The 24,003-nt window shown below is 52.5% G+C and overlaps 2 protein-coding genes across 2 annotated transcripts in view; both read left to right on the forward strand.

The window, feature by feature from the left end:
- HTT (huntingtin) overlaps positions 1 to 13,964 on the forward strand; it is a gene marked incomplete at its 5' end in the record, with an annotated part of 208,048 nt that extends 194,084 nt beyond the window's left edge. The window contains 8 exon segments of the mRNA XM_027773593.1: positions 1,904 to 2,059; positions 5,139 to 5,329; positions 6,318 to 6,432; positions 6,595 to 6,808; positions 7,202 to 7,307; positions 9,472 to 9,634; positions 9,845 to 10,005; positions 11,116 to 13,964. Of these exon segments, the coding sequence (XP_027629394.1) occupies positions 1,904 to 2,059; positions 5,139 to 5,329; positions 6,318 to 6,432; positions 6,595 to 6,808; positions 7,202 to 7,307; positions 9,472 to 9,634; positions 9,845 to 10,005; positions 11,116 to 11,329 (1,320 nt within the window).
- A 7,006-nt stretch (positions 13,965 to 20,970) lies between these two features.
- MSANTD1 (Myb/SANT DNA binding domain containing 1) overlaps positions 20,971 to 24,003 on the forward strand; it is an 8,098-nt gene continuing 5,065 nt past the window's right edge. Inside the window, exon 1 of the mRNA XM_027773594.1 lies at positions 20,971 to 21,562. Within this exon, the coding sequence (XP_027629395.1) occupies positions 21,309 to 21,562 (254 nt within the window). The 5' untranslated portion in view covers positions 20,971 to 21,308. The remainder of the gene's footprint in view (positions 21,563 to 24,003) is intronic.

Raw genomic sequence — 24,003 nt, forward strand, 5'->3', positions numbered from 1 at the left:
TTTCCTCCATTTACCCTTAAACATGTATGTGTCCCCTACACACTACACAGATACACACCACACACACCACAGACATGGTTTATAATCTTTCAAAACCTATGAAGGCTCTCTTACACATTCACAGATCCAGGACAATAAATGAGTATTCCTGCAATTGGTGAAGGAACAATTTTTTACATTTCTGATCCATGGTGGATTGTTAGCTTCTGTTTTCTTTGGTTTTAGGTTTTTGCCATAGGGCATGTGTGCCCACTGGAGAATGACAGAGGCAGAGAGAGGGAATGTGAGAAATCATCCTCCACCCAGGAGGATGGCCATGCCACAATCTCCTTTCCTCCATTTTCCTCCTGGGATTTTGGTCACATATACACACACACCCCCCTGGTCTGAGTTTCAAGCCATGAGATCCAGGATTTGAGCTGCAATCAGCCCTGTGGAAATCCAGCACCTTCTCCACCTGCTGGCCCCAGGATTGATTTTTTAAAATGTAGTAGAGATGTCATAGAAATGTCCAGTTGCTATCAAAATTCTGATTCTGAAGGCTCATCTTTCTTGTCTGTCTCATCCAGGGCCTGAGACCAATAGTCTCATGTCTGAGGGCCCCACATCTGTGAAACCCCAGTTCAGAGCAGTAGTTCCAGATTGTTAATCTCAATGTCCTTTCCACTCTTCAGTTAGTGAGGACCCCAAAGAGAATATGTTTCTGTGGGTTATATCAGTATTTACAGAATTAGAAATCAGAGCCGAAAAGTTTAGAAATGATGGTAATCATTTTTGTAAATAATAATAATTTTTAAAAATCAGTGAGAATAGCTTTGTGATATTTTTGCAAATCCCTTTAATGCTTGGCTAATTAGAAAAAAGTAGATTCTCACATCTGTTCTACATTCAGTATATTAATATCATGTAATCTCTGGAAAATTTCATCATATATTTAAGAGAGGAGGATAAAAAGGCAGATAGCATCTTAGCGTTGTTATGGAAATAGTTTTGACTTCAGAGTCTCCTGAGCTTCCTGAAAAGGTATCAGGTATCCCAGCTGTCCTCAGATAACTCCTTGACTGCCAGTTTAGATGACTGACTTACTCTAGCCCTGCTTATAGCCTCCAAGGAAAGGCCAGTGCTACCCCCGCTAACACATTCTACAGCATAGGGGTGTTCACACCTGATTGAGATCCACTTTTCAGCTGTAAGGTGGAGAACTGAATATCAGGGAAGGGTGTTCTTGAGAGACAAAGAGAACAGTTGCCAAGCATTTACTTCTTTCATTTTTCTCTTCTCAGGGGTTCAGAGATCTTACCCTATTACACTATAGGAAGGGCCTGGTATTTTGAAAAATAACAGGTGTAGCCCTTTTCAGTGGTAACTGCCTGTGGGTATGTGTTCCCACACAGGTGGTCCTAAGCTCACCCCCATCTGTGACGTATGTGCAGAGGAATTTTTTTTTTTGAAGAGAGAGTTTTGGACACATGCACTTGCTGGAAAGACAGATAAAGAAATGGAAAGCAAGCAAAGCAATCACTTCCAAGGCAGGATGGCCATGCTGCAATCCCTTCTCCACCGTTCTCCTCTTGGGATTTTGGGCATGCATGTACACATGCCCAGTGTAACTTTTAAGTTGCCAGGTCTGGAACTCAAACCGCCATTGACTATGTGGGAGTCCAGTGATGTTACCATTATGCCATCTTGTCCCTGCAGAGGACTTTTTAACAAGACATGCCGTGACCAGTGTCTCCTCACGTTATGTGTTGTACCTGGTATATTAGGTTTTCAGGTTATTTTTGGTCTCTTCACTTCAGGGCTCCTGTGTTGGATGTTGGAACATACAACATTCCAGTATGCCTTTTTATATTCCTAATAGCAGAATCCTCCCCCTTTCTGTTCTAACTTTCTGTGTCTCCAGCTCCTGGTAGTCTCAGACTTGTTCACTGAACGCAGCCAGTTTGAAATGATGTACTCAACCCTGACAGAACTGCGGAGGGTGCACCCCTCAGAAGATGAGATTCTCGTACAGTACTTGGTACCTGCCACCTGTAAAGCAGCTGCTGTCCTTGGAATGGTGAGTGCGATCCTTAGAATGGAGGCTGTCTATGCTGCAGCCACTTGGACCCACTCTGGATTGGGACCTAGTATTGGCCGAATGTGCTGGGCACGGACACATCCTCCAGAGGCCCATCCTGAACTGCATTCCCATGGCACATAGCCAGCTGGGAGGTTCTAGCTCCTGTGGTTGCCATTCCATAGACCACTCTGATGTATATAGTGGTGGACAAGCTATGGTGGTGCTTAGATGCCTCTTGGTGTGTTGTATTGTTACAGTAGCTGTCACCACTGGACACAGGTAGGGACTCAGGATAGAGGATGGGACACAGCATAGAGGGTGGCTTCTCCACAGTCTGTCCTTTGTCCTAGTATCCCCCACTCCTCTTTTCTGATGTGTTTCATGCCCCCAGTGCTTCATGGCTGACATAGCCTCCCACTAGGGTGACAGTCTTATCAGGATAACCTTGGATTTCAGCTCCTGAAGTCTGGATATTGGAGCTTACCATGGGGTGCCATGTAAAATCTCCTAGACTGGAACCTTGGATTTCAGCTCCTGAAGTCTGGATACTGTAGCTTACCATGAGGTGCCATGTAAAATCTCCTAGACTGAGTAATTTATAAGCACCAAGCATTTATGACTCACAGTTCTAGAGGCTGATAAGTTCAAAAAGTATCAGGATACCAGTAACTTTAGTGTCTTGTAAGGGCTTAGTCTGCTTCATAGATCACACCGTCTTTTTATATCCTTGCCTGGTGGAAGGAGCAAAAAAGCTCCTTCAGCTTCTTTCATAAGAGGCCCTATTCATGAGGGTGAACCCCACTTGGCTGTACTTAGGGACTAAGTTTCAACATTCATTGGGGGGCGAGGCACAACATTCAAACTCAAGAGGGTCATACTCAAGGGTCTAATGGTTGTTTTTTTAAAGGAACCATTATCCAGTTTATCAGAGTTCACCTGTGCAGCATGGCACCCAGATTCCATGCACAATCACTGCACAGCATTAGCTGAACATGTCAGATATATACACGAAAGTAATCATCAGTTTCATAATGGCCCCTCCATTCGTTAGAGCACATTAAAGGATATCAGTACTGCCATTAGAGAAAAAAAGCTCCAAACTGTCAGAACTGGTGTCTCTCTGCACTTTGCTATATGTATTTCTTATTCAGATGTCTCCTGGAATCCATTTTTATGATAGCAATGAAAAAATGATATTGCTATGTGCTAATCGTTCAGGCCCCTGTCCTCAGTGGTGTCATTGCTGCTGTGTCCTCTCCATGTTCCACATACTGTCCTATCTGCCAGTAGTGACAACACTGTTGTGATGGTGATCGTGTTTGCTGCTACCACAGCCACTAGCATTTGCAGAGCTCGTCCTCTCATACCCTCTCCAACCCTGTCCACAGTCTGACAAAGGCACCTAGGGATGGCTGAGGACAGGTTAGCTGCCTTTTCCAGGCCACATGGGATATGGCAGAGGTTGGGGCAACTCCACATCTATTACTTAGAACCCAACCCTTAACCGTCTTCCACTGCCTTCTCATGGACCCTGTGCACTAGAGCAGGTATCATCCGTCACGGGTGGCCTTCATCTTGGTGCCACGCTGATGACTGAGAAGCCATCCAGGGAGCAGAAACAATGAGTGCATTAGTTTTATTTGTGTGAATACATCTCTTCAAAGTAAATACCCTCTGGGTGTTGCCGAGATGATGTCAGAGCAACTGAGCTTGTAAGGGTCCTTTTTTCTTTGTGGGGAGTTCCAGCCACTGGGTTCACGTTAATCATAATTGTGTTTTTGTGCCCAGGCTCAGACCCCCTGGGCACATGTGCTGTCAGTAAATTAAGTAACAATAACCTTTTAAAACAGATCCTTAGGCAGAGTGATGCATGCACAAGAGTCCCAGTTCTGTGTGCATGAACGTTTTTCCTTGATGATGGTCATCTTCTGGGAAGGTTCTCAGCATCTTGTACATTGGTACAGACAGTATTATTTCCAAAGTAGGTCCTTTTCTTTTGAGAGGTTCACCTTCTCTTTTGGAATCTTCACCCTTGACAGGTCCTGGTGCTATAGTTTCAGAAGTGGGACCTGGAGGCAAGGGTGGGAGCAGTCCTTAGAATGCATCACACACCACCTTTGTGAGTGTGGATAGGGATAGCACAAAGGTCAGGTAGGGACACAAGAAGGAAATGATCAACCAAGAATGCCCTCCTCCTTCAGTCAGAGACCATGAAGACCTGGAATCCCACAGAAGACTGGATGGCCAGATGGACTCTTGTTGCTTTTGTGGAATGAGATTAGGCTCTCAGCCTTTTCACAGGGGGAAATGATCTGGAAACACTGAAGTTGCTGCATCTTTGGGCTGTTTTCTGAGACAGTTTTCTCTGTACTGTTCAAGAGTGACTCTTAGGTAGAAAGCAGGATGCTGAGTGTTTAGGCATATAATTAACTCCATTGTATTGAGTACTAAATGAAATAGGTCCCATTTTGGTCCAAGTTGTCATAGAGTAGTGTCAGGCCCCCTGAGACTACACCCAGGTTTTTGCTAAGAGGACTACTCCTGGCTAAGATTTATTACAATGAAAGTATATAAAACATCAGCAGAGGGAAAAGATACGTGGGCAAAGACCAGAAGAAACGAGGCATGATCTTCTAGGATCCTCCCAGTAAAATCTTACAGGTCGTGAGATTTCCCAGGAATAAAGCCTGACAACAGGAAGGAAGTATCTTCCAGGGAAGTTCACAAGACTCTCTGCCCACGGTTTTTATAGGGAGCTGCTCAAAGAGAGGCATGTACCAAAAATCCAGGCCCCCGGAAGGAAAGCAGGTATTCAGCCTAAACCACCTTGTTCATACAAATAGCTGAGCCACAGGGAACCCCTTGTGGTGGGCACCTTCCCTGTATCCAGCTTCCCAACTGCCAGCCAGGAGCCAGCTACTCATAGGCCTCTGCAAAGACACAATCTCAGACCTGCTGTGTGAACACTCTTCTGCATACACAAGTTCCACTGCAACCTCCAGGCAGCTCTCAGCAGGCCCCGGGGTCAGGAGCCATCCTTTCATCATGGGCAACCTTTGTCTATGCTTGTACCCAGGACAAGGCTGTGGCCGAGCCAGTCAGCCGCCTGCTGGAAAGCACACTGAGGAGCAGCTACCTGCCCAGCAGGATCGCAGCCCTGCACGGTGCCCTCTACGTGCTGGAGTGTGATCTCCTGGACGACACCGCAAAGCAGCTCATCCCAGTCCTCAGTGACTACCTTCTCTCCAACCTCAAAGGAGTAGCCCAGTAAGTGGAGGCTGGCAGGGTGGGGTAGGGCTCTTGGAATGGGCTGTGGAAAGAGCATTGTGATGCTTTTCAAAAAGCGCATGCTAGATCCCTGGCCAGAAGGCGGTAGATGTTGGCAAGAACCTACATAGGCACTATATCTTCTCATGGGGATGATGGCTGGTACTTAATGTGCTCCTCTGAGCATCGCTTTGTGAGGACAGGAGCTCTCAGTCTCTGCCTGCTCAAACTGCTTGTTGTCCAGACCCAGCTTTCTCTCCATGCTTCCCTGGGTCTGTGTCCTGTACTGCAGCCAGCATGACTCCCTTATTTCCACTCTGATCTCAACCTCGCCTCTCTTAAAGCAGATCCACTTATGGTTCTGTATAGATGTGTTACTGCTAAACAGAACCCCTTAGAAAGTAAGACAAGCTCATTACGACCATGTCCCGGAAGCTTGGGGAAGCACTTTGACAGGCAGTCCCACCTCTACTCTCCTGGGACACAGACTCGGGATGGGGAAGCCAGCCTTTTCTGCCTATGGAGCGGGTGTCTGTCCTTTCTGGTGGTGGGTGCCAGTTCTTATTCAGGGTTAGTCTGGGCAGGGGCGCATGTTGGTGACTTTTTGGGAAGTATTTGGAATAGGCTAGAGCCACAGGTCCTTGCCTTCATCCTGGCCATAGGTGACATAAGCCTGTCGGAAGGCACTTCTTGTCTGTCATCCTCACTGGATGGTGTGCCGAGGTGAGCTAGGCAAGTAGACAACTGGCTCCTGTCTTGTGTGCCCAGAGCTTGACAGGTGGTGGAGGACAGGAGCTCTTAGGACATGACCTCCAGGGCCTAGAGCAGTCGCATGGGGCGGCTCCCCACAAGCTTCTGCGGCCCATGGCTCTGTATGCACAGATTAGGGGCTGGGCCTGGTGAGTTCAGGCACACAGGGAAACCCAGTCTCCACTTTGGACTGGAAGGGCTGCCGTGTGTGACGGACTTGGCTATCATCTATTTTCAGCTGCGTGAACATCCACAGCCAGCAGCACGTGCTGGTGATGTGTGCCACTGCCTTCTACTTAATTGAGAATTATCCTCTGGACGTAGGGCCAGAATTCTCGGCATCAGTTATACAGGTGAGCAGACCCCGGTGGGCCCTCCCAGACATGGGGATTGGGTTTCCGTGAACTTCTCCTTCTAGGATTGCAGCAGAAGTTAGTTGAGATTTGGGAAGCAAGCAAGGATGACGTGAGACCTTGCGTTGCTTCTCTGACTTGGAAGCCTGCCTTCTCACTCAGATGTGTGGAGTGATGCTCTCAGGAAGTGAGGAGTCCACTCCCTCCATCGTTTACCACTGCGCCCTTAGAGGCCTCGAGCGCCTCCTGCTCTCTGAGCAGCTGTCTCGGCTGGATGCAGAATCCCTGGTCAAGCTGAGCGTGGACAGAGTGAACGTGCACAGCCCGCATCGGGCTATGGCAGCCTTGGGTCTGATGCTTACCTGCATGTACACAGGTGAGCAGATGTGAGGGAGGGGAATCACCCAACACTGCTGCACCCATCAGCATGGGTAGCACAACTCCCTTGAGGGTGTCTCTGAGCCACTAACTTTAGTATTGTCTTAAGCCAACCCTGTCCTTTATGGGGCAGGCTCTAGGGCCCAGGGCAGGGGGTAACCAGCATGACCGCACATCTCTGTGTGTAGGTGTCCGAAGTAGCCTGTAACCATAGCCTCCCATGCAGCTGAACAGTGGGGAACTGAACAGCATCCTGAGCTAGCTAGGGGCCCCTACCACTTGCTTTCAGATTATTGCTCAGGACTCATTAAACTGTGAACAAGGCACTGACTGCAGAGCCTTTTGGGTTTTATAAATCACATAACCTTTTTGCTGAATGCTTTTGTTTCAGGAAAGGAGAAAATCAGTCCAGGTAGAACCTCTGACCCTAACCCTGCAGCTCCGGACAGCGAGTCAGTGATTGTGGCTATGGAGCGGGTATCTGTTCTTTTTGATAGGTAAGAAGAGAAGCTCACCCTTAACCATTAACTGCCCTGGAAGGGGAGCCAGAAGCAGTTGCCTTTGTGCTACCTTTGCTTACTTTTGCGTCGTTGCTGTGGTCCCTCCAGTGTTTTCCCAGCACACCTAGACCATGGGCTGGCTTGGGTCGGGCTCTGTCAGTGAGTGGGCAGTCCTTGGACCCAGCACTCAGGAGTGTGGTGTTGATCAGCTCCAAGGTTATCCAAGGTGCTTGCCTATCTCCCCTGACAGCCAGAGGGACAGGACCAGCAGTTGCTAGTGTTGGCAGTGCACATGAGAGGGCTGTGCGTGGATGAGCCCTCTGAGCGGACTGGGCATGGATAGAGGCTGACCAGTGACAAAAGACACTACCTGTCATGAGGAGCAGCTTTTGGGCAAAGCAGAGTCCTACTCTCACCTTCAGGTGCCATGGGAAGAAGCACACAGCCCCTGGGAACATTATTGAGAACAACATTAAGAAGTGGGAAAGTTAAAACATAAACAAGAGCATCATCGAGAGCATGCATAATCTGTGGCTTAACCTCACTTGCGTGCATTTCTGTTCAGAATTGGCTTTGCTTACTATAAATAGTTTTGGGAAAAAAAGAGTTAGGTGCCTTGTCAGAACTTTTTTTTTTTTTTTTTAATAATTTTCAATTTAATTCCATTTGTTTTTGTTCTGTTTTCAATTTCTCCAGAGAGAGACCGAGAGAGGGAAAGGGAAAGCAAGAAAGCCAGCCACCAGGTCCAGGTCTCGACCACGGTCGGCCATATGGGAATCGAGCGCCTTTAACCACCACACCACCTGCTGGCCCCATCAGACTTTTTTTTTTTTTTTTAAGGATAAGGCCTCATATGGGGCTGACAGGTAGCGTGGTGGCTAAGAGCGCTGAATTCCCACTTGGTCAACTCTGGTTCTAGTCCCGTACCTGGCGGCTTGCTCTCTCACTTTCTCTCACTCTTGCTCTCGCTCTGTCCCTCTCTGGTCAAATTAAAAGAAAGAAAGAAAGTTTAAAATAGTTCTTTTAAATAAATAAATAAATAGTTTAAAATAAAAGATATAAGGCCTCATATTTTGCTCTCTGGCCTCAGTTCTGCAACGTTATAGATCCGTGGCTTTATCACACTGCTTAGCCTCTGCTCTCCACCCAAGCCACTGAGAAGTGACTGTTGTTTCTAAAGAGCATGCTCAGAAGATCTTCGCTTGTGTTCACTCTTTGGCCAGATGAGGTATTCTGGACAGCTGAGCATGTATTAGTCTATTTCCAAGTCAGATTTTTAAATGGGCCTTTACTATCCTCTGTTCCAAGCATCTCTATCACACACCAACTGCAGCTGACACTGGTGGCACCTGAGCACAGGGAGGTCTACAGCTGAGTCCCTGCCCTCATGTCGCTGAGGAAATACGTCCCAGTGAATGTGGTGCAGGTGTTCACTCAACCACTGCAAATGCCTTGGGGAACACACTGGTTGAGCTGACAGAAGACAGGTCTCAGTTGAGGGGTGTTTTCCAGGACAGCAGCCAGTCCCACTGCTAACAAGCACCTATAGACAAGCAGGGCCAGGTATACCCACAAGAAAGTGCAGTTCATCTCCTGCATCATTTCGATGCTTCTCAGTTACACAGTGGCGTGTGTGCTGCTAGGGTAGTGTGGTGGTGGTGTCTTCCACATCTGAAAGGGGCTGCCAAAGGGATGGATCTGAGGACCTTATAAGAGAAGGGTCAGCACAGAGGAGGGGCTGAGTTTAGTAAGAAGGAAAAAATCCTGGTTGACAGTAGTGCGACAAGACATTAGGACACATTATGTTGAAAAGTTTGTAGAACCGAAATTTTGACATGGAAAAAAAAATAATGAAAATAAGGTGTTTTTTAGCTAAAAATTCCTTGTATAATGTCATTACCCCAAACTTCTAAAAATTCCTTGTGTACTGTCATTACCCCCAACCACTCCTGCTTATTCCTACACAGGGTGTGGAGAGCTCCGATCCTGTGCTAAGCACACGCCCCTGTCTTAGCTTCCCTACTCTGGCCCCGCATGGAAAGTCCCTGAAGGGCAAGGGCACCGCCAAGCTCATGACAACATCCTAACCGCATTTCTGAGCAGGGTTTGGGGGAGGTGTGAGAAACCAGGGTGAACTCTGATCCATGTCCCTTTCTCCTAGGATCAGGAAGGGGTTTCCCTGTGAAGCCAGGGTGGTGGCAAGGATCCTGCCTCAGTTTTTAGATGACTTCTTCCCACCCCAGGATGTCATGAACAAAGTCATTGGAGAGTTTCTCTCCAACCAGCAGCCATACCCCCAGTTCATGGCCACCGTGGTATACAAGGTGAAGTATCTGTGTGGGACAGGGATGGGGCAGGAGAGGCCTGGAGATGGAGTTAAGTTCCAAAATTCCCAAGAGTTATGCCAGGAGGACCAACTCCTCTCCCTTAAAACAACCCTGGTTCTCCCTTCAAATGCCGGCCTCTTAGGGGAGTGAGCATACCCCCTCCTGCTGCCTTGTGTTCCAATGCTTAGGCTTCTTGATCCTCCACAGGTTTTCCAGACTCTGCACAGCACCGGACAGTCGTCCATGGTTCGTGACTGGGTCATGCTGTCCCTCTCCAATTTCACGCAGAGAACACCAGTTGCCATGGCCATGTGGAGTCTTTCGTGCTTCTTCGTCAGCGCTTCCACCAGCCCGTGGGTCTCAGCCATGTATCCTTCCCTGGGTTCCTGAGTGTTGATCCAGCTCTCTGTCTCCCTGTCCTTGCGCATTCTTCTGTCACCACCTGGGATCATGTTATGTTAAGCTTTCTGAAACCTAGCCTTGGTCAGAGCCCCAGAGATATCAGGGTGACATTTACCTAAGCCCCAAGGAGTAAAACGTTGATAGGACCCAGGAAACAGAATGTCCCACCATTTGCCACCCAGGGCTGCCCATGGCATGCTGGCGTGGGGCAGGAGAGTTGCTGCTGCTGAGCTGCTCTACAGGGGAGGAGTGGGGCTGGGGAGAACAAGGGCAGGGCTAGTTTCTATGGATACCCCATCTACTCGCTCCATCAGCTGGGATTTTTTTTTTTTTTTTGAGAGGTTTTTGCTATAGGGCACGTGCTCTCACCAGAAAGACAGAGACAGAGAGATAAAAAGCAAAAAATCACCCCCCAGGGGGGATGGCCATGCCACAATCCCTTCTCCTCCATTCTTCTCTCGGGATCTTAGGCATGCACACACGCCTGGCGTGAGTTTAAGCCACTGGATCTGGGACTCAAACCGTGGTCGACTACATGGGAGTCCAGCAACATAGCCGTTATGTCAACTGCTGGTCCCTCAGCTGGGATTTTCTCAGTGCTGCTTCTCATTAGCTTTTGTCATGGTGCCTCCATCACCCTCTTGGGGAAAGGCTTAAGTAAAGATCCAATTCCCACCCCAAAAATGCAGCTGCCAGGAGTTCCCCTTTTGGCAGTCTTCCCCTAAGACAGACCACAAGAGCCTCTGAGCAGTGCAGTCATCCTGGTGCCGACAGCACAGCCTCGCCCAGTGTGCCTGGGAGGGCTCGGGCAGCAGGGCAAGGCTCTGCTCTTGCTGCACTGGAGCAGGGCTAGCAGGAGCATCGGCCATCAGCTGCACAGGGAGCCGGGCCAGGTAAGTGCTGCAGAGCAGAGGTTGCCCAGCCAGCTCCCTGCCTGCCACTTCCAGCTAGGAAAAAATGGGAGGAGATGGAGGAGAGGGCTGCTGCTATTGCCATTCTTGAGGCTCCTTGGCCCTGGGGGCGCCAGTGAGGCAGTTAACTCACTTGCCAGCATTCTCCCTTAACTCCCCTGCCAGCCTTCCACACATCATCAGCAGGATGGGCAAACTGGAGCAGGTGGATGTGAACCTTTTCTGCTTGGTTGCCACAGACTTTTACAGACACCAGATAGAGGAGGAGCTGGATCGGAGAGCCTTTCAATCTGTGTTTGAGGTGGTCGCAGCCCCAGGAAGCCCGTATCATCGGCTACTGACTTGTTTGAGAAATGTCCACAAGGTTGCCACCTGTTGAGTGCCCATGGCCAGAGAGGCCTCGAGGAGGTGGCAGCTGGGGTCAGAGCCTCAACCCTGCACCAAGTGCCCCACCTCCCCAGGGGCTGGCTTGGTCACCGCAGGCTTCTCACGCCACTCGAGCGCAGAGTGGCAGACGGTGTGTGTGTCTGCCACGTGGCAGAAGCTCTCTTTGCAGCAAGTGACCGTGCTGGGCACATATGCAGTACTGTTGGGGTTGAGCCTGAGTCCTCACAGAGAGGAGGGGCAGCTGCACTGCTGGCTCTCAGATGTAGCTGGCTTCCATCTTGGTCGGCCAGGTGCCTGTCTGCTTCCTAATGTTCACCTGTTCGGTTGCAGCACGCTTACAGGTCGGCCATTAGCCCCCCTGGTCCCTTACAGGTGGAATGCACCACCAGCAGGCTTCAAGAGCACTGCTCCATGTCTCCCCCATGGGGTGCGCTTGCCGCGCCTGCTGTCTGGACAGACACTGCAGCATGTGCTGGGCCGGTGGCTGGGAGCACCAGACACCCAGCGCCATTCTCCTTTTCTCTGTTTTCTTCTCAGGATTTAATAATTACATCAGTAAAGAGATTAATTTTAACCTTAACTCCTCCTATGCCCTTGTAAAGTATGTGAGTTGCAAGGCCTGTGCTGCATGTGACAGCGTCTGTGGAAGTAGAGGGGAGCCTCTGAGTGCCACCCCTTCTCCCATAGCGACTCATCCTCTGTTGAACAGATCTCTCACATAACCCTGTTCCACCCAGTGACATTTCCTTTGCACATCCTCCTGTTTTACACATTCGCACTTAAGTAGGATGTAGGGAGGTGTTAAATGTTCAGGTGCCTACAGCAAGAATTCTCCCTGCGGCCCCATTCCAAGGACTGAGGAGAGGACCCCTCACTGTCCAGTGCATGGGAGCCCGTGACACCCTCCTCCTCAAACATGGACAACTTTCACATCCTCCACTTACCAGTTAGGTGTGACAACTCCCCAGTCACTTAGCAAACAAGGCCAGCCCACCTCGTGGTAAGCAGCCTGTGTTGTATGCAAAGACGCTGGCCTGATGGCCTCCAGTTTTGGTCCCGAGCTGGCTGTGGGCTGTGGTCTGCCTCAGAACTTGGCTAGTGGTGTTGGGAGTCCGTCCCATCCCCAGGGTCTCTTCTGCATGTTGGACCCAGATACATGCCTGGCCTTGGCAGCCCAGGGGTGTGGCTGAGCTATTTTGTCTGTGCCTCTCCTGGTCAAGAGCAAAGCTTGATGAATTGGCAGCTGTAGAGACAGATCCTTGTACTTCTTTTGCCTCCTTTCCACTCACATCAGACCTGGGCCCCCGTTCACCTCAGAAGAGGGCTGATCTGTGCCCACAGGAGCCCAGTGATGGGGCTGTATCTGTGGGCAGGAGTGAGTGGGGGAGTGGGGAAGGGACAATGACTGGTCAGTCCACAGCAGGAGACAACTACATCCCACCAGAGCCGCCACCTCTACTTACTCCAAGCCCCAATCCCTGGTGCAGTTTTTTTGTTTCCAGGCCCAAAGTAGCCAACTCATTAAAATGAAAAAAGAATCCTGGACAGTAGGGCTGCCCCTGATTAAGGAGCTTGATTTTGGAACTCTGCTTGCCTTTCGGCAGAGATGTGAGTGTTCTGCCTCCTCAGCCCCCAGAGGCAAGCCTAGCTGGTTTAGTGATTATCATGCTGGTTGTAGGTGACAGTCAGTGTTTCGGGTATTTAGTGTGGTAAGTGAAGATCATTTTGGAGCTGTTTTCCAGAGTCTAAAACAGGAGCAATCTATGGCTCTTCAATTACCGTTCACATCAGTCTGCATAGGTGCTGCCTTGAGACCCCTCTTGCCTCAGCAGTTGGAGGGCTGCTGGCATGCAGAGTTTCCCACCTCCCTTGCACACAAAGTCAAGGGGAGGCTTTTTCCTTCAGCTCCCAGCAGAGGCCTACCCTAGCCAAGACCATCCTAACCTGGTGCTGGGGCAGCAGAAATGGTAGAAATCAATTCAATTTTTGAGGAGGATCTTAAGGGGAGCTACTGAATTTTAATGAGAAGCACGAAAGTTACCTTTCTCCCTGTTGGTTTGGGACTCCCCCTTTCCATCCTAGCTTTTCTTCTAGAAAGCTTGCTAGAAGTGTCTGTGTATGAATTCTTAGAAGTCGCTGCTCTACCCTCACCTGCCTCCCCAGGTGGTTTCAGCAGCTCTGAGAGAGGCAGATCACAGGCTGGATGTTGTTCCTGGTTAGATGTTTACATTTGTGAGAAATAGCACTGTGAATGTAAAATTTGGAGCCATTCCCCTTAGAATTTGTGTCACTGGGCTCAGCACAGAGTTTAATTGGCCCGTTGTGTTTATTATGTTATTTAAAACAGTTCTTAGCAAGGGAGCTTAGAACCTAGCACCCTTCCCCACAGAGGCCTACTTTTGTGCTTCAGAGAGGAAATGAGTTTATAAGTAAAATTACTTCACCCATGTGTGAGGCTATATGTATGTGCATGTATCTACATCCTTAATTTTACACACACACACACACACACACACACACACACACACACCTCTCAAGACGAATATGCTAGGCCTCTAAGAGTGCCTGGAAGCTGACTTTATTAAACCTGCCACGGGAAGTCAGCTGCGAGACTCAGGCATCCAAGAGTGGGCTCAGTAGAAGCAGGGGTCATTGCGAATTTAAATCTTACTAGAAAAAAATAGCCCACCTTTTTGTCTCTCTGCAGAACAAATTGAGACATTATCAAATTCCTTAAAAAAAAAATTCTGTCCGCAAGCACCAATCATATTACCAATCCAGATTTCGTTGAAAATGTCATTAATTGGTTGTCGAGTTTTGGTGGGGAGGTGGGGCGGGAGAGTCGCTTTTGTTTTCTTGCTGGTAATATCAGGAAAGATTTCAGTGAAACCAGGGTAGAATTGTTTGGCGATGCACTTAAGCATGTTTCTTCTCCGAGAATGTGCCTCCCTTCCACTGCTGGCCCCGGCTAAGTCTATGTAGGTGAGTTTTCCAACTGCCAAGTGCCCTTTGTTATTATTCTCTCTCATTTTTGCCAGCACATGTACCCTTTCAAGAAGAAAGAGATAGAAGCCGAAACATCCCCAGTTACCCAGAATGTAGCATTGGGAAGATTCCATGCCCTAGAGGAACCACCCCCTCCCATAGTGGGTCACTGCAGAGTCTTTGGGCTGATGAACAACCCCTCCTCGTGGAGCTGGTCTCAGCCCCACTGTGGTGCACAGGTCTTAGATGCAGCAATAACTTGACTCATGGCTGCCTGGGGGGCCAGTGTGGTCTTGGGTCTCTATGTTTGGGGGAAGAGGAATTAGTCTACTCTTCCTACCTGTGAGCATCCTTCCTGGCACATGTCCTCAGCTGGGCTTTGCCCTTCTCTCCCTCTGCGGTAAGTGCCCCGGGTCATAGCTGCTGGTCAGGGCGGACTCAGGGTTACTCTTTGCTGGGATGACACATGGCGATGAGGAGGAAGACCTTGTGAGCCACCAGGTCTCAGTGGAGAGATTGGGGTGGCTCAGGTGAGAAGAGGACCGCCCTTTGCTGGGCCTGGTGCTGCTGGGAAGAAGGAACCTGCCCAGAGAGTTCCGCGAAACTGAAGGCGACCTGGAAGGTTCAGGGGCCATTCTTTTTCATATGCCCATCTTGCTTTAATGCAGTTGAAGGAACCACTCCCTCAAGTGTTTCCAGGAGCAGTCTCCCACTGCAAACTGTAGTGACTACTGGCCTTGAAGGGTCACGACACCATGGACCTCCCTACAGTGGTTTGGCACTGATCTAAGAGGGGCCTCCAGTCCAGGCCTCGCTTCGTGCTGCAGGCAGAGTGGCTGTCAGCAGGAGTCTGTACCCCGCTGGGAGCCAGCAGGGCTGTGATGGGCCAGTCCTGGAGCCCCTGCCCAGACCTGACTGTTTCCAAGAGCAGAAGGAAGGACTGACAAGATGTATATTTAAATTTTTTTAAACTGCTGCAAACATTGTACATCTGAATTAAAGGAAAATAAACCATCAATTGCTGTATGAGGCTTGCTTTACTGAAAAGCTTAACGTTGCGGAACTGGTGTTTGGTGAGATAGTCTCTGAGCTCTTTCTTTTCCAACAGGAACAGAAGCTGACTGCCACACCAGCCAAATGTCCAACATACACTGGGTCCCCTGCAGTCATGTCTGTATCCAGAGACTGTAGCAGGCCCCAGCCTGGCTGCCTGCGTGGGCAAGCCACAGTGGGTGGTCTTTCTAGCATTGACACAAGCAGCCAAACCCTAAGGTTAAGTGACATTGTAAGCTAATTACACAGAGGCCCCAGGCTATGTGCTCTTCATTTCTGCTTCCACATTTGGCCCAGGGCATGAGAGGGCTAGAGAAGGCTGATAGAGGGACCAGAGCTGTTTTCATTGAGCCGGATTGGCCTCGCTGATCCCTCTACCCCCTTGGCTGTGGGCACTCATGCTCCTACTGCCCCCCACAGCAACCAGCTTTTCCCACCTCTGGTCTGGCCTGGGCCAGTGTGTCTGCAATACCAGCCTCTGTCCATTCTCGCTTGTGATTCCTCACCTGAATATCACCTCCTCCAAGAAATCTCTGCTCAACTGAGTGGAAGGGCCTTCTTGTCTCTGGCTGAGCTCCTCCTCAGGAGCCCTGGTAGTTGGTCGTATAACTCTGGGATCCAGATTGTTTTTTACCCACCAACCTGCAAAAGCAAAATCCTTGGGCTGTGAGCCTGGGCAGTCATTGGTACATGTTTGCTGAGATGGTATCCCTCCAGGCTGATGGGCAGGAGCTGTCTACCCCTACCTTCAGTGGGGCAGGCCCTGCCATTGGTGCCAGGAGAGATGGGCAAGCCAGTCAGCTGACGGGTGCGACCCCACATAGGTCTTCTTGGGGTTGTACAGCTGCTCAGGCTACCTACTCTCCTGAGGCACAGGGTACCCATTCTCGGTACAGGGACAGTGGCTTCTTGGCCAGTGGGGCCTGGTGGATGGGCCCAGCCAGATTCAGTTTTCTCCTCGGTTGCTCTAATCATTTAATAAGGGGAGCGGGGCAGTCGCATCAGCTCCCTATATCTCTCTTCATCGGTGATAATTGCAGAGCCCTTCAGATCTATCCAAGTTCTGGTCACCAGCATTACAAAGTGTTCCTTTCTCCTGGTCCAGGTGTGGATAGCCAAGCCCTTGGCACACCTGAGGGCACCTGGCTTGACTTGGTATTTCCAGAAGGAACAGTGGTCCAGATCCAATGAAGAGGAGCAGCGAGCCTCTCCTGGTGAATGGGCTGTCTGCAGCTCGACCCCTGGCTTGCCTTGCATTCAGGGCTGCTCTAGGCAGAGGGCAAGGACCCGGTGCCACCCTTCTCCCCACTCCCCCACCAGAGGATGCTATGTCCACCCCACCATGGGGAGCTGAAAGAGGGCTCGAGCCATAGGATTTAGGATCCTGCTTCTGTACCCTTGCTAGACAGTTGTGCTCTGTGCCCTCGATGCAGTTTGCGTCTGGCTACAACTGGCTTTGTTCCAGAAGGAAGTTTAGTCTACGGCCATACCACTTTGTATGCGCCTGATCACATTTCATCTCAGAAGGAAGTTAAAAGTGGCTTCCCAAATGGGCAACCTGTAACACAAGGCAGATGAGTGGAGGGCCAGGGTGAGGTGAGCACGGGAAGCCACAGGTCAGAGTCCCGGTTCCCTGGGATTGATGTGGGGACCTCACCTCTACGAGATGTGGGGAAGCCCCTGCTTCAGCAGGCCAGGAGGCATATACGCACCTCTCTGGGCAGCCTGGCTGTGAGGCCTGGGGATGAGGCTTTCTCCAAGGGCTTATGAATCTGGCCAGAGAGCACTATCGGCTGTGTCCAGGCGCCTGACTTTGTGAACTTATTAAGACTTAAGGAAGCCATGAGCACCTCCCATCCCTTGGGTACCTCAGCCGCCAGGTTTGTGTCCTCTGGGAGCCCTGCAGGCAGGGGCAGCGCTTTCTCCACTCTACACAGGATGGGAGGGGCCACTGACCAGGCTTCTACTTACCCTGGCCTGGGGTGGGGGGGGTTACAGTTGTGGGTGCCCCTAGCAAAGCCGTTGAGTCAATGTTAGGCCTTACTCATCAAAGCAGAGGGATAAAAGTTAAAGATCTGGGTTCACATGGGCAAGAGGAATGGATGGCATGTGAGCTGGGCCTGCAGGCCCCTGCCCTCCGTGCTGGACTAGCGGCCAATCCTCAAGTGGGTCATGGCCCCTATCACCAAGAAGTCCACCTGTCTCCTGACACTGGCCCCATTTCTCCCCTTCTGGCTTCCCTTGTCTAGGGGAAGTCCATCTTCCTGACCTGCTCAAGGTCCCCACAGCTTGGGCCCTGTTGCCTCTGGGCCGAGGTTGGACTCGCCTCCATGTGCCACACACCTCCTTGCCTTTGCTTGGACCAAGTTCTATCCTGATGGCAGGCTTGGCTCAAGGATGCCTGGAGTCCCCTCAGTGGCTGCTCATTTCCTGCTCTGGGCTTCTGCGTCGGCCGAGTCCTGCCACCCCCACCAGAGGCAGTTGGGCTGGGCTGAGCAGATTCTCACAGATGCCAAGTGAAGAAGAGCAGAGGGGTGGACCCTGCCCCATTGTGCGGAGGGTAGGGAGACCAGAGAGCATGGGCTTTACCTGAGCACAGCAGGGCCAGGCTGGGCCTGACCCGGCCCTGGATCTCCCCCAGGGACCTGACCAGCCCTTTCTCCCTGCAGGTGCTGCTGGGTACTCAGTCCTGGGCTCTTTGCCTCCTGACCCTTCGTGACAGAGGCCCAGCAGGCCATGCAGCTGTGCCAAGGTATGGAGTCCTCAGCAGAAGGCAGACCACACCTTCCAGGAGGGGGCAACTGAGTGCTTGGTCCTGCCCTCCCACTGCCTGCCTAGTTCTCTCCTTAGTGGAGGCCCACAGTGAAGGCCCTGCTTTGCAAAGTGCCCCAGAGCTTACCCTGACTAGAGGCTTCCACTGCACTCAGCCTGGACATTAATTTTTTTTAAATGCCAGAAGGTACGTGCACACGCATGTAAGAGTGAGAGACCATGTGAGCACTCCCCCAGTGGGGCTGGTCGTGGCGCAAACCCCTTGGCTCAGTTTCCCTTCCTGTCGGGATCCTGGGCACGCACACATTCTTCAGCACGTTTTTAAGTCATCGGTCAGCCAGTGAGACCCAGCTTCCTCTGCACACACAGCCCCTTACTGCTGCACCACGGGATAGCTCGGACTTGAGCCTTTTACCCTCAGTCCCCAGAAATGCCGCCTGGGGTGGGGGGTGGTAAAGGCAGTTTGCTGCCAGGCTGGGCTCTGCTGCCAAGTGCCGACTGGGTACCTTTAGAGCCCTCATTGCAGAGCCCTGCGCATTGGCAGTGGTGCCCGCCAGCCAGCAGCTACTCCTCCAAAAACTGCACTCCAAGAACAAGGCAGATTTGTGGAAGGGGTGGAGGGTGACAGATCGGGGCCCTTCCACTTCTCCAGGGCCTTGTAGGGACTGTGCGGCCTTGGCTGGCGCCGTGTTAAGGGGTCATCGTCATCTAGCCAGGTCCTGTCACTCTGGGTTTAGGGGTGGCTGTTACTAAGTCACACACTGAGAACTGCTGGGCCCCCAGGCTGTGGTCTGCCTGCCTTTCACTTCAGTGCCCTTCACTGTCGCTGTGCGCTGACAGTCGGCCCCACCTTTACCCTCAAGGTCCTAACCTCACTAGAAAGAATCCAACTGTGCCTGAGGATGGGGGGGGGCTTCCTGGGGGTGGGCCTTCTGGGCACTCATTCACTCTGTAGACACTCCAGAGGGCTCTCTGCCAGTCCCTGGGCCCCGTGCTGTACACTAGGGGGCAGCAGCCAGTCAGCATAACCAAGGACTGACCTTGACAGAGTAGGGAGGCTGGGGCTCCTTCAGAAGTGGAAATTCACGAGGCCTCCTAGGAGGTACCAAATGGCCAGGAAGTAGGGAGGTGACCCTAGATCTTTAGGTGAGCTCTGAGGCGCCTAGGAAGGGGCTCGAGGAATCCCTCAGGGAGCTGATAGCAGGGTCAGGCTTTGACCCGGGAATCCTGTGGAAGGCGTGCAGAGGCCCCTCTGAGCTCTGAGCAAATCCTTAGGGGCTGTCCACTCACCCCTGTTGCCCTCTAATGTACCGCCCTCTGTTATGCACAGATGAGGCAGCTCAGGCAAAGGGCTGAGCACCCAGCCAAGGCCCTGCCCTGCCTCCCGATAGTCTCTGCTACTCCCTCGGCCTTCTCAGAGGACATCAGGGTACCTGGCAGGAGCTCAGAGATGCCTCCTTTTCTAGGCTTAGCTCCCCCTGTGATGAATCACTCAGACCTAAGCCTCTCCTTGGGTTCAGTCAGGTGGGCACGGGCACTGCATTCCCTCTGCTGGCCACAGACATTTCCAGCCTGGACACCAGGCAGGACCACCGGCAGGGTACACCGGGCTCATGGACACCAGAACTGAACCTGCTCAGATGCCTCAGGCTCAGAGTCTTGTTTGATTTTATTTATTTATTTTTTTGAGTTTTGCCATAGGGCGTGTGTGCTTACTGGAAAGAAAGGAAAAATCATCCACCAGGGGGAATGGCCATGCACAATTCCTTCTCCCTTCTCCTCTTGGGATTTCAGGTGCATGTATGCACACGCCCGGTATGATTCCCAAGCCACTGAGTCTGGGACTCGAACCATGATCGGCCATTTCGGAATCCAGCACTTTAACTACCACACCACCTGCTGGCCCCTGATTTTTTTTTTTTTTTTTTTTTTTTTTACATTTTGGATGTAAGTCCCTCGGGTGGTCCCTTCTCTCTACACACTCCGAGGGGCTCCACCACTCCTGGTCTCCCACCCCAGGCGTCAGATGGAGGATCCCTGAGCAGCCTGTGGACATTTCAGCCTCTCAGCCCTGCAGAAACAGTGGACCTTGCCCCAGCCAGGCCTGCGAGCCCGCCTTTCTGCACTGCCACTCCTGTACAGTCACAGTCTCACTGCACTTAACTCCTGTGTGCTCTGTTCCGTGCTCTGCCTCACCGCCCTGTGCCCTTTTCTTGGTTGACCTGGCCAGTTCCTCCTTGTCTCTCAGCAGAGCTGGATTTACTATTTGAAGCTGCCTGCCTACCCAGTGCTGGAGGTCAGTGTCTGTGTCCCCCTCACCTGCTCCACCAGGCAGGACCGGACTCTGACTGGCCTGAGTTCCTAGTGGCCACACAGCCAGAGGTCTAGGTGTTTGTCAGACGGAGCAAGAGAAGCAAAGAGTGAATGCTGGGAGAGGAAGCGCCTGGTGAGGCTCCCAGGCACGTGTTGGGAGTGGCTGGCCCTCAAGATCTGGGATCCAGCCTCAGTTAAGCCTGGCACAATCTTCAGAGGGAGGTTGAGGGTCCCATAGCCAGGGACCCCACCAGTGCCAGCAGCCACTTCATCTAGGCTTGTCTCATCTTCTCTGTCTCCCCCAGCCTTGACTCCTGACCGTTCCTCCCTGATTCGCCCCACTCCAGCTTCCTTTCTTGGGCTCTCTCTGGGCCCCTGCCAGCCCCAAGCCAGGGTGGGGCCGACATGGGGGCTGTCACCTGGATCACACTGTCCGGAGTCTGGGTTCAAGCACCTCTCTCCATGTGGCCAGTGGGCCTGGCAGCCAGGGTGGGGTGTGAGGCAGGGTGGGGAGCCAGGAGCCGGGCAGCCAGGTTTGGTTGGGGCCCGGCCCGCTCACTGCAATATTGATGGCCCATCAGTGCGGCCCTGATTCCTGTGCTTTCAGTTAAAAGGTTTCTGTTGTTGTAGCTTATGCCGTTGCTCTGTTGCTATGGAAACGTGACATCAAAATGACGTTTCCTGTTTAAAAGCTTTTAACTAAATTCCTGCCTGTCAGATGTAGGCCCCATTTTGAGCGCGGAGCTGCCTTCGAGCTGGGAGCAGTGGCTGCCTCCCGCCCATGGTGCACAGGGCTGGGCCTGGGGCCTCGCCTGAGCGCGGTCTTTAACCCCGCAGGTGCCTCCAGCATGGCAGCAGCCGAAGTGCCCAGCTACCTCGTGTCTCCTCAGACGGAGAAGCACCGGCGGGCCCGCAACTGGACCGACGCGGAGATGCGCGGCCTCATGCTCGTCTGGGAGGAGTTCTTCGACGAGCTCAAGCAGACCAAGCGCAACGCCAAGGTGTACGAGAAGATGGCCAGCAAGCTCTTCGAGATGACGGGCGAGCGCCGGCTGGGCGAGGAGATCAAGATCAAAATCACCAACATGACCTTCCAGTACAGGTAGGCACCTCTGTGGCCGTCCGCCTCCTAGGACCAGCGGCTGGCTGTGTGGCCCGGGGTCCTTCCCGGGACAGGGCAGCCTGGCTGTGCCCAGGAGGAGCCCAGGCTGATGTGGGCCGCTCCTGGCTTTCTCGGGGCCCTGAGTCAGAAGGGTGTGTGAGGCTGGGGATAGGTGGCCTGCCTGTCACTCCCCTTTGGCTTTGTGTGGCCAGAGCCTCACAAGGTGAGATTGGGCCTACGGTGCAGTTTCTGACTGGACAGGTAGGGAAACTGAGGCCCAGCCAAGGCAGGAAACTGGCCAAAGCGCTGTAGGAGCGACCAGACTAGGACTGATCTCTACCTTCTAGGCCTGGGGCCAGTGTTGGCTGAGACCAGACTGGGTCCAAGGACACTCGCTAGACCAGCTCTCCGCCCTCCAGGACACCTCAGACGTGGGCACTGGTGCAGGTGGCACCACCTGACCTGTACATGCTTTCCCACCCCACTGGAGACCACAGACCCTGACTCTGCCCTACCCTCCATCATAGTCCCCAGACCCAGCAGGAGTGTCGGGTCCTGCTGGACAGGTGGAGGAACTGAAGCCAGAGTGAGAAGGAGGCTCGGTCCCCCAGGGCTGTCCGGCCCTCTGTGTCTGGTCCTGACCCTCTGACTTTCAGCCTCCACTGGCCTCTGCCATGAGCTCAGCTCAGGGCTGGGGAAAGGGCCATTTAGGGCTGATACCAGGTTCCCTGGGGTGCCCAGAACAGTGTCCTACTCCTGGGCAGGAGCTCATTGGTAGGAGAAGCGGAGCCCCAGCACCCCTGCCCCCGGGATTCCTGGGATGAAGGTCTCCAGACCTGGCTCACACCTGTGCTCTCACCAGGTCCCAGGCTAGCCTTCTCTGCCCTGGCAGCCTGAAGGGGAAGCTAGAGAGGCTCCCAGGCCAGGGGCAGCTGTTACAGCCAGGAGGGGGCAGGTGGGGCTGCACGCCCAGCAACTCCAAATGCACTGGCCCCTGGGCCAGCTGGAGAGTGCCGGGGACAGGGCAGAGGGGACATAGGCATGAGGAGAGTCATGGGAGGGGGGCGTGGTCTTGCCTGGGGTGAAGGTCTTGGACTGGGAGGGTGGCAGCAGGAGCTGGAGGCTGTGTGGGTAACAGAGGCTAAGAGCACCTGGGCCCATGGGTGGTCTGAGCAGGGCCGGGCCTGGGACTGCCTGAGAGTCAGTGTCCCAGAATGAGAGGAGCTGTCCCAAGGGACTGGGTGAGGAGACAGCCCCCAGTGAGCAGGAGGGCCTTGGCCCCCCGGCTGTGGCACCTGGTCTGTGACAAACAAGAGGCTCAGCAGGGCCCTTGGACAGACCACAAGGCCACAGAGGCTCCATTTTTAGTTGTGTCAATTTGAACTTTTTATGACCTTTGGAGGAACGGGTGCAGAGCCAGCACTGTCCTAAGGCCCATTTCTGATTCACGGCCCAAGCCCCAGCCAGGCACAGCTGCCAGAACAGAGGTAGCTGCTCAGGGTCTGGCCTTGGTGTCACTCAGTGTAAATGAGGTTAAATTTGAGCCGCCGGCTCCTAATGTGAGGTGAGGTGTGTTTGGGCCCTGCAGAGGCACACGTGCACGCAGCTTCTATGGCCTGGCCTCCCTGGATACCCCGGCTCCCATTCAGGTGTCTGGTGAGGAGTGAACTCGGGGGGCAGTGGGAGGTGGCATCGGCTGTTTTACCAGCCTCCCCTCTGACTCAGTAATTCACAGATGATGCCTCCCAGGCTAGCTCTGACTGGAGTCTGGCCGGGTTATTCATTATTTATCCTGAAAGCCTTCTTCGGAGTCCCAGGGGAGGGATTCTGTCTCCATTCCTAGAGGCCCAGGAGAGGAGGGTGCGGAGGAGCCGGGGCCTCCACTCTCGCCCCTGCAGTAAGGGGCATGACTACTGCACTTCGCGGGTTACGACACACTTGCAGCCTGTGGCTCCTCACAGCCTTTTTCACCAGGGGGAAACTGAGGCCCAGAGTAAGAAAGGAACTTGCCCAGGACCTCACAGTCCTTCATAAACTGGGTGACTAGTTCTTCATTAATCCACCCCTTGCCCAGAGTCTCCCCATTGAAGAGGCTTTTCTTTTCTTTTTTATAAGAGCTCTTTATATATTAAGGCTGTCAGGCTAAGGAAGCCTGAGAGGGCAGCTGGGTTCCATGGAGCGAGCTTTGCTGGATGCCCCTTGGGGCCCCTTTGTACTGGGGACAGGTCTTTCCTCATGTCTCTAAGGAGTAGGTTGGCTTGAATGAACCAGGAAAAGAGCTGGGGGCTTCTGGGAGCACTGGGGAGGAGCCTGCAGTGGATGCCAGACATAAACCCTCGCCTCTCTGTGCCGGTGTCCGCGTAGCCTCGGCCCCAGAGTGGGTGGGTGGTGTACCTCCAGTTGCAAATACGGAGCAGCCTATGCCCTCCCCGGTGTGATTT

The sequence above is a fragment of the Tupaia chinensis genome, unplaced genomic scaffold, assembly GCF_000334495.1.
Source record: "Tupaia chinensis unplaced genomic scaffold, TupChi_1.0 Scaffold000360_1, whole genome shotgun sequence".
Classification (NCBI taxonomy): Eukaryota; Metazoa; Chordata; class Mammalia; order Scandentia; family Tupaiidae; genus Tupaia; species Tupaia belangeri.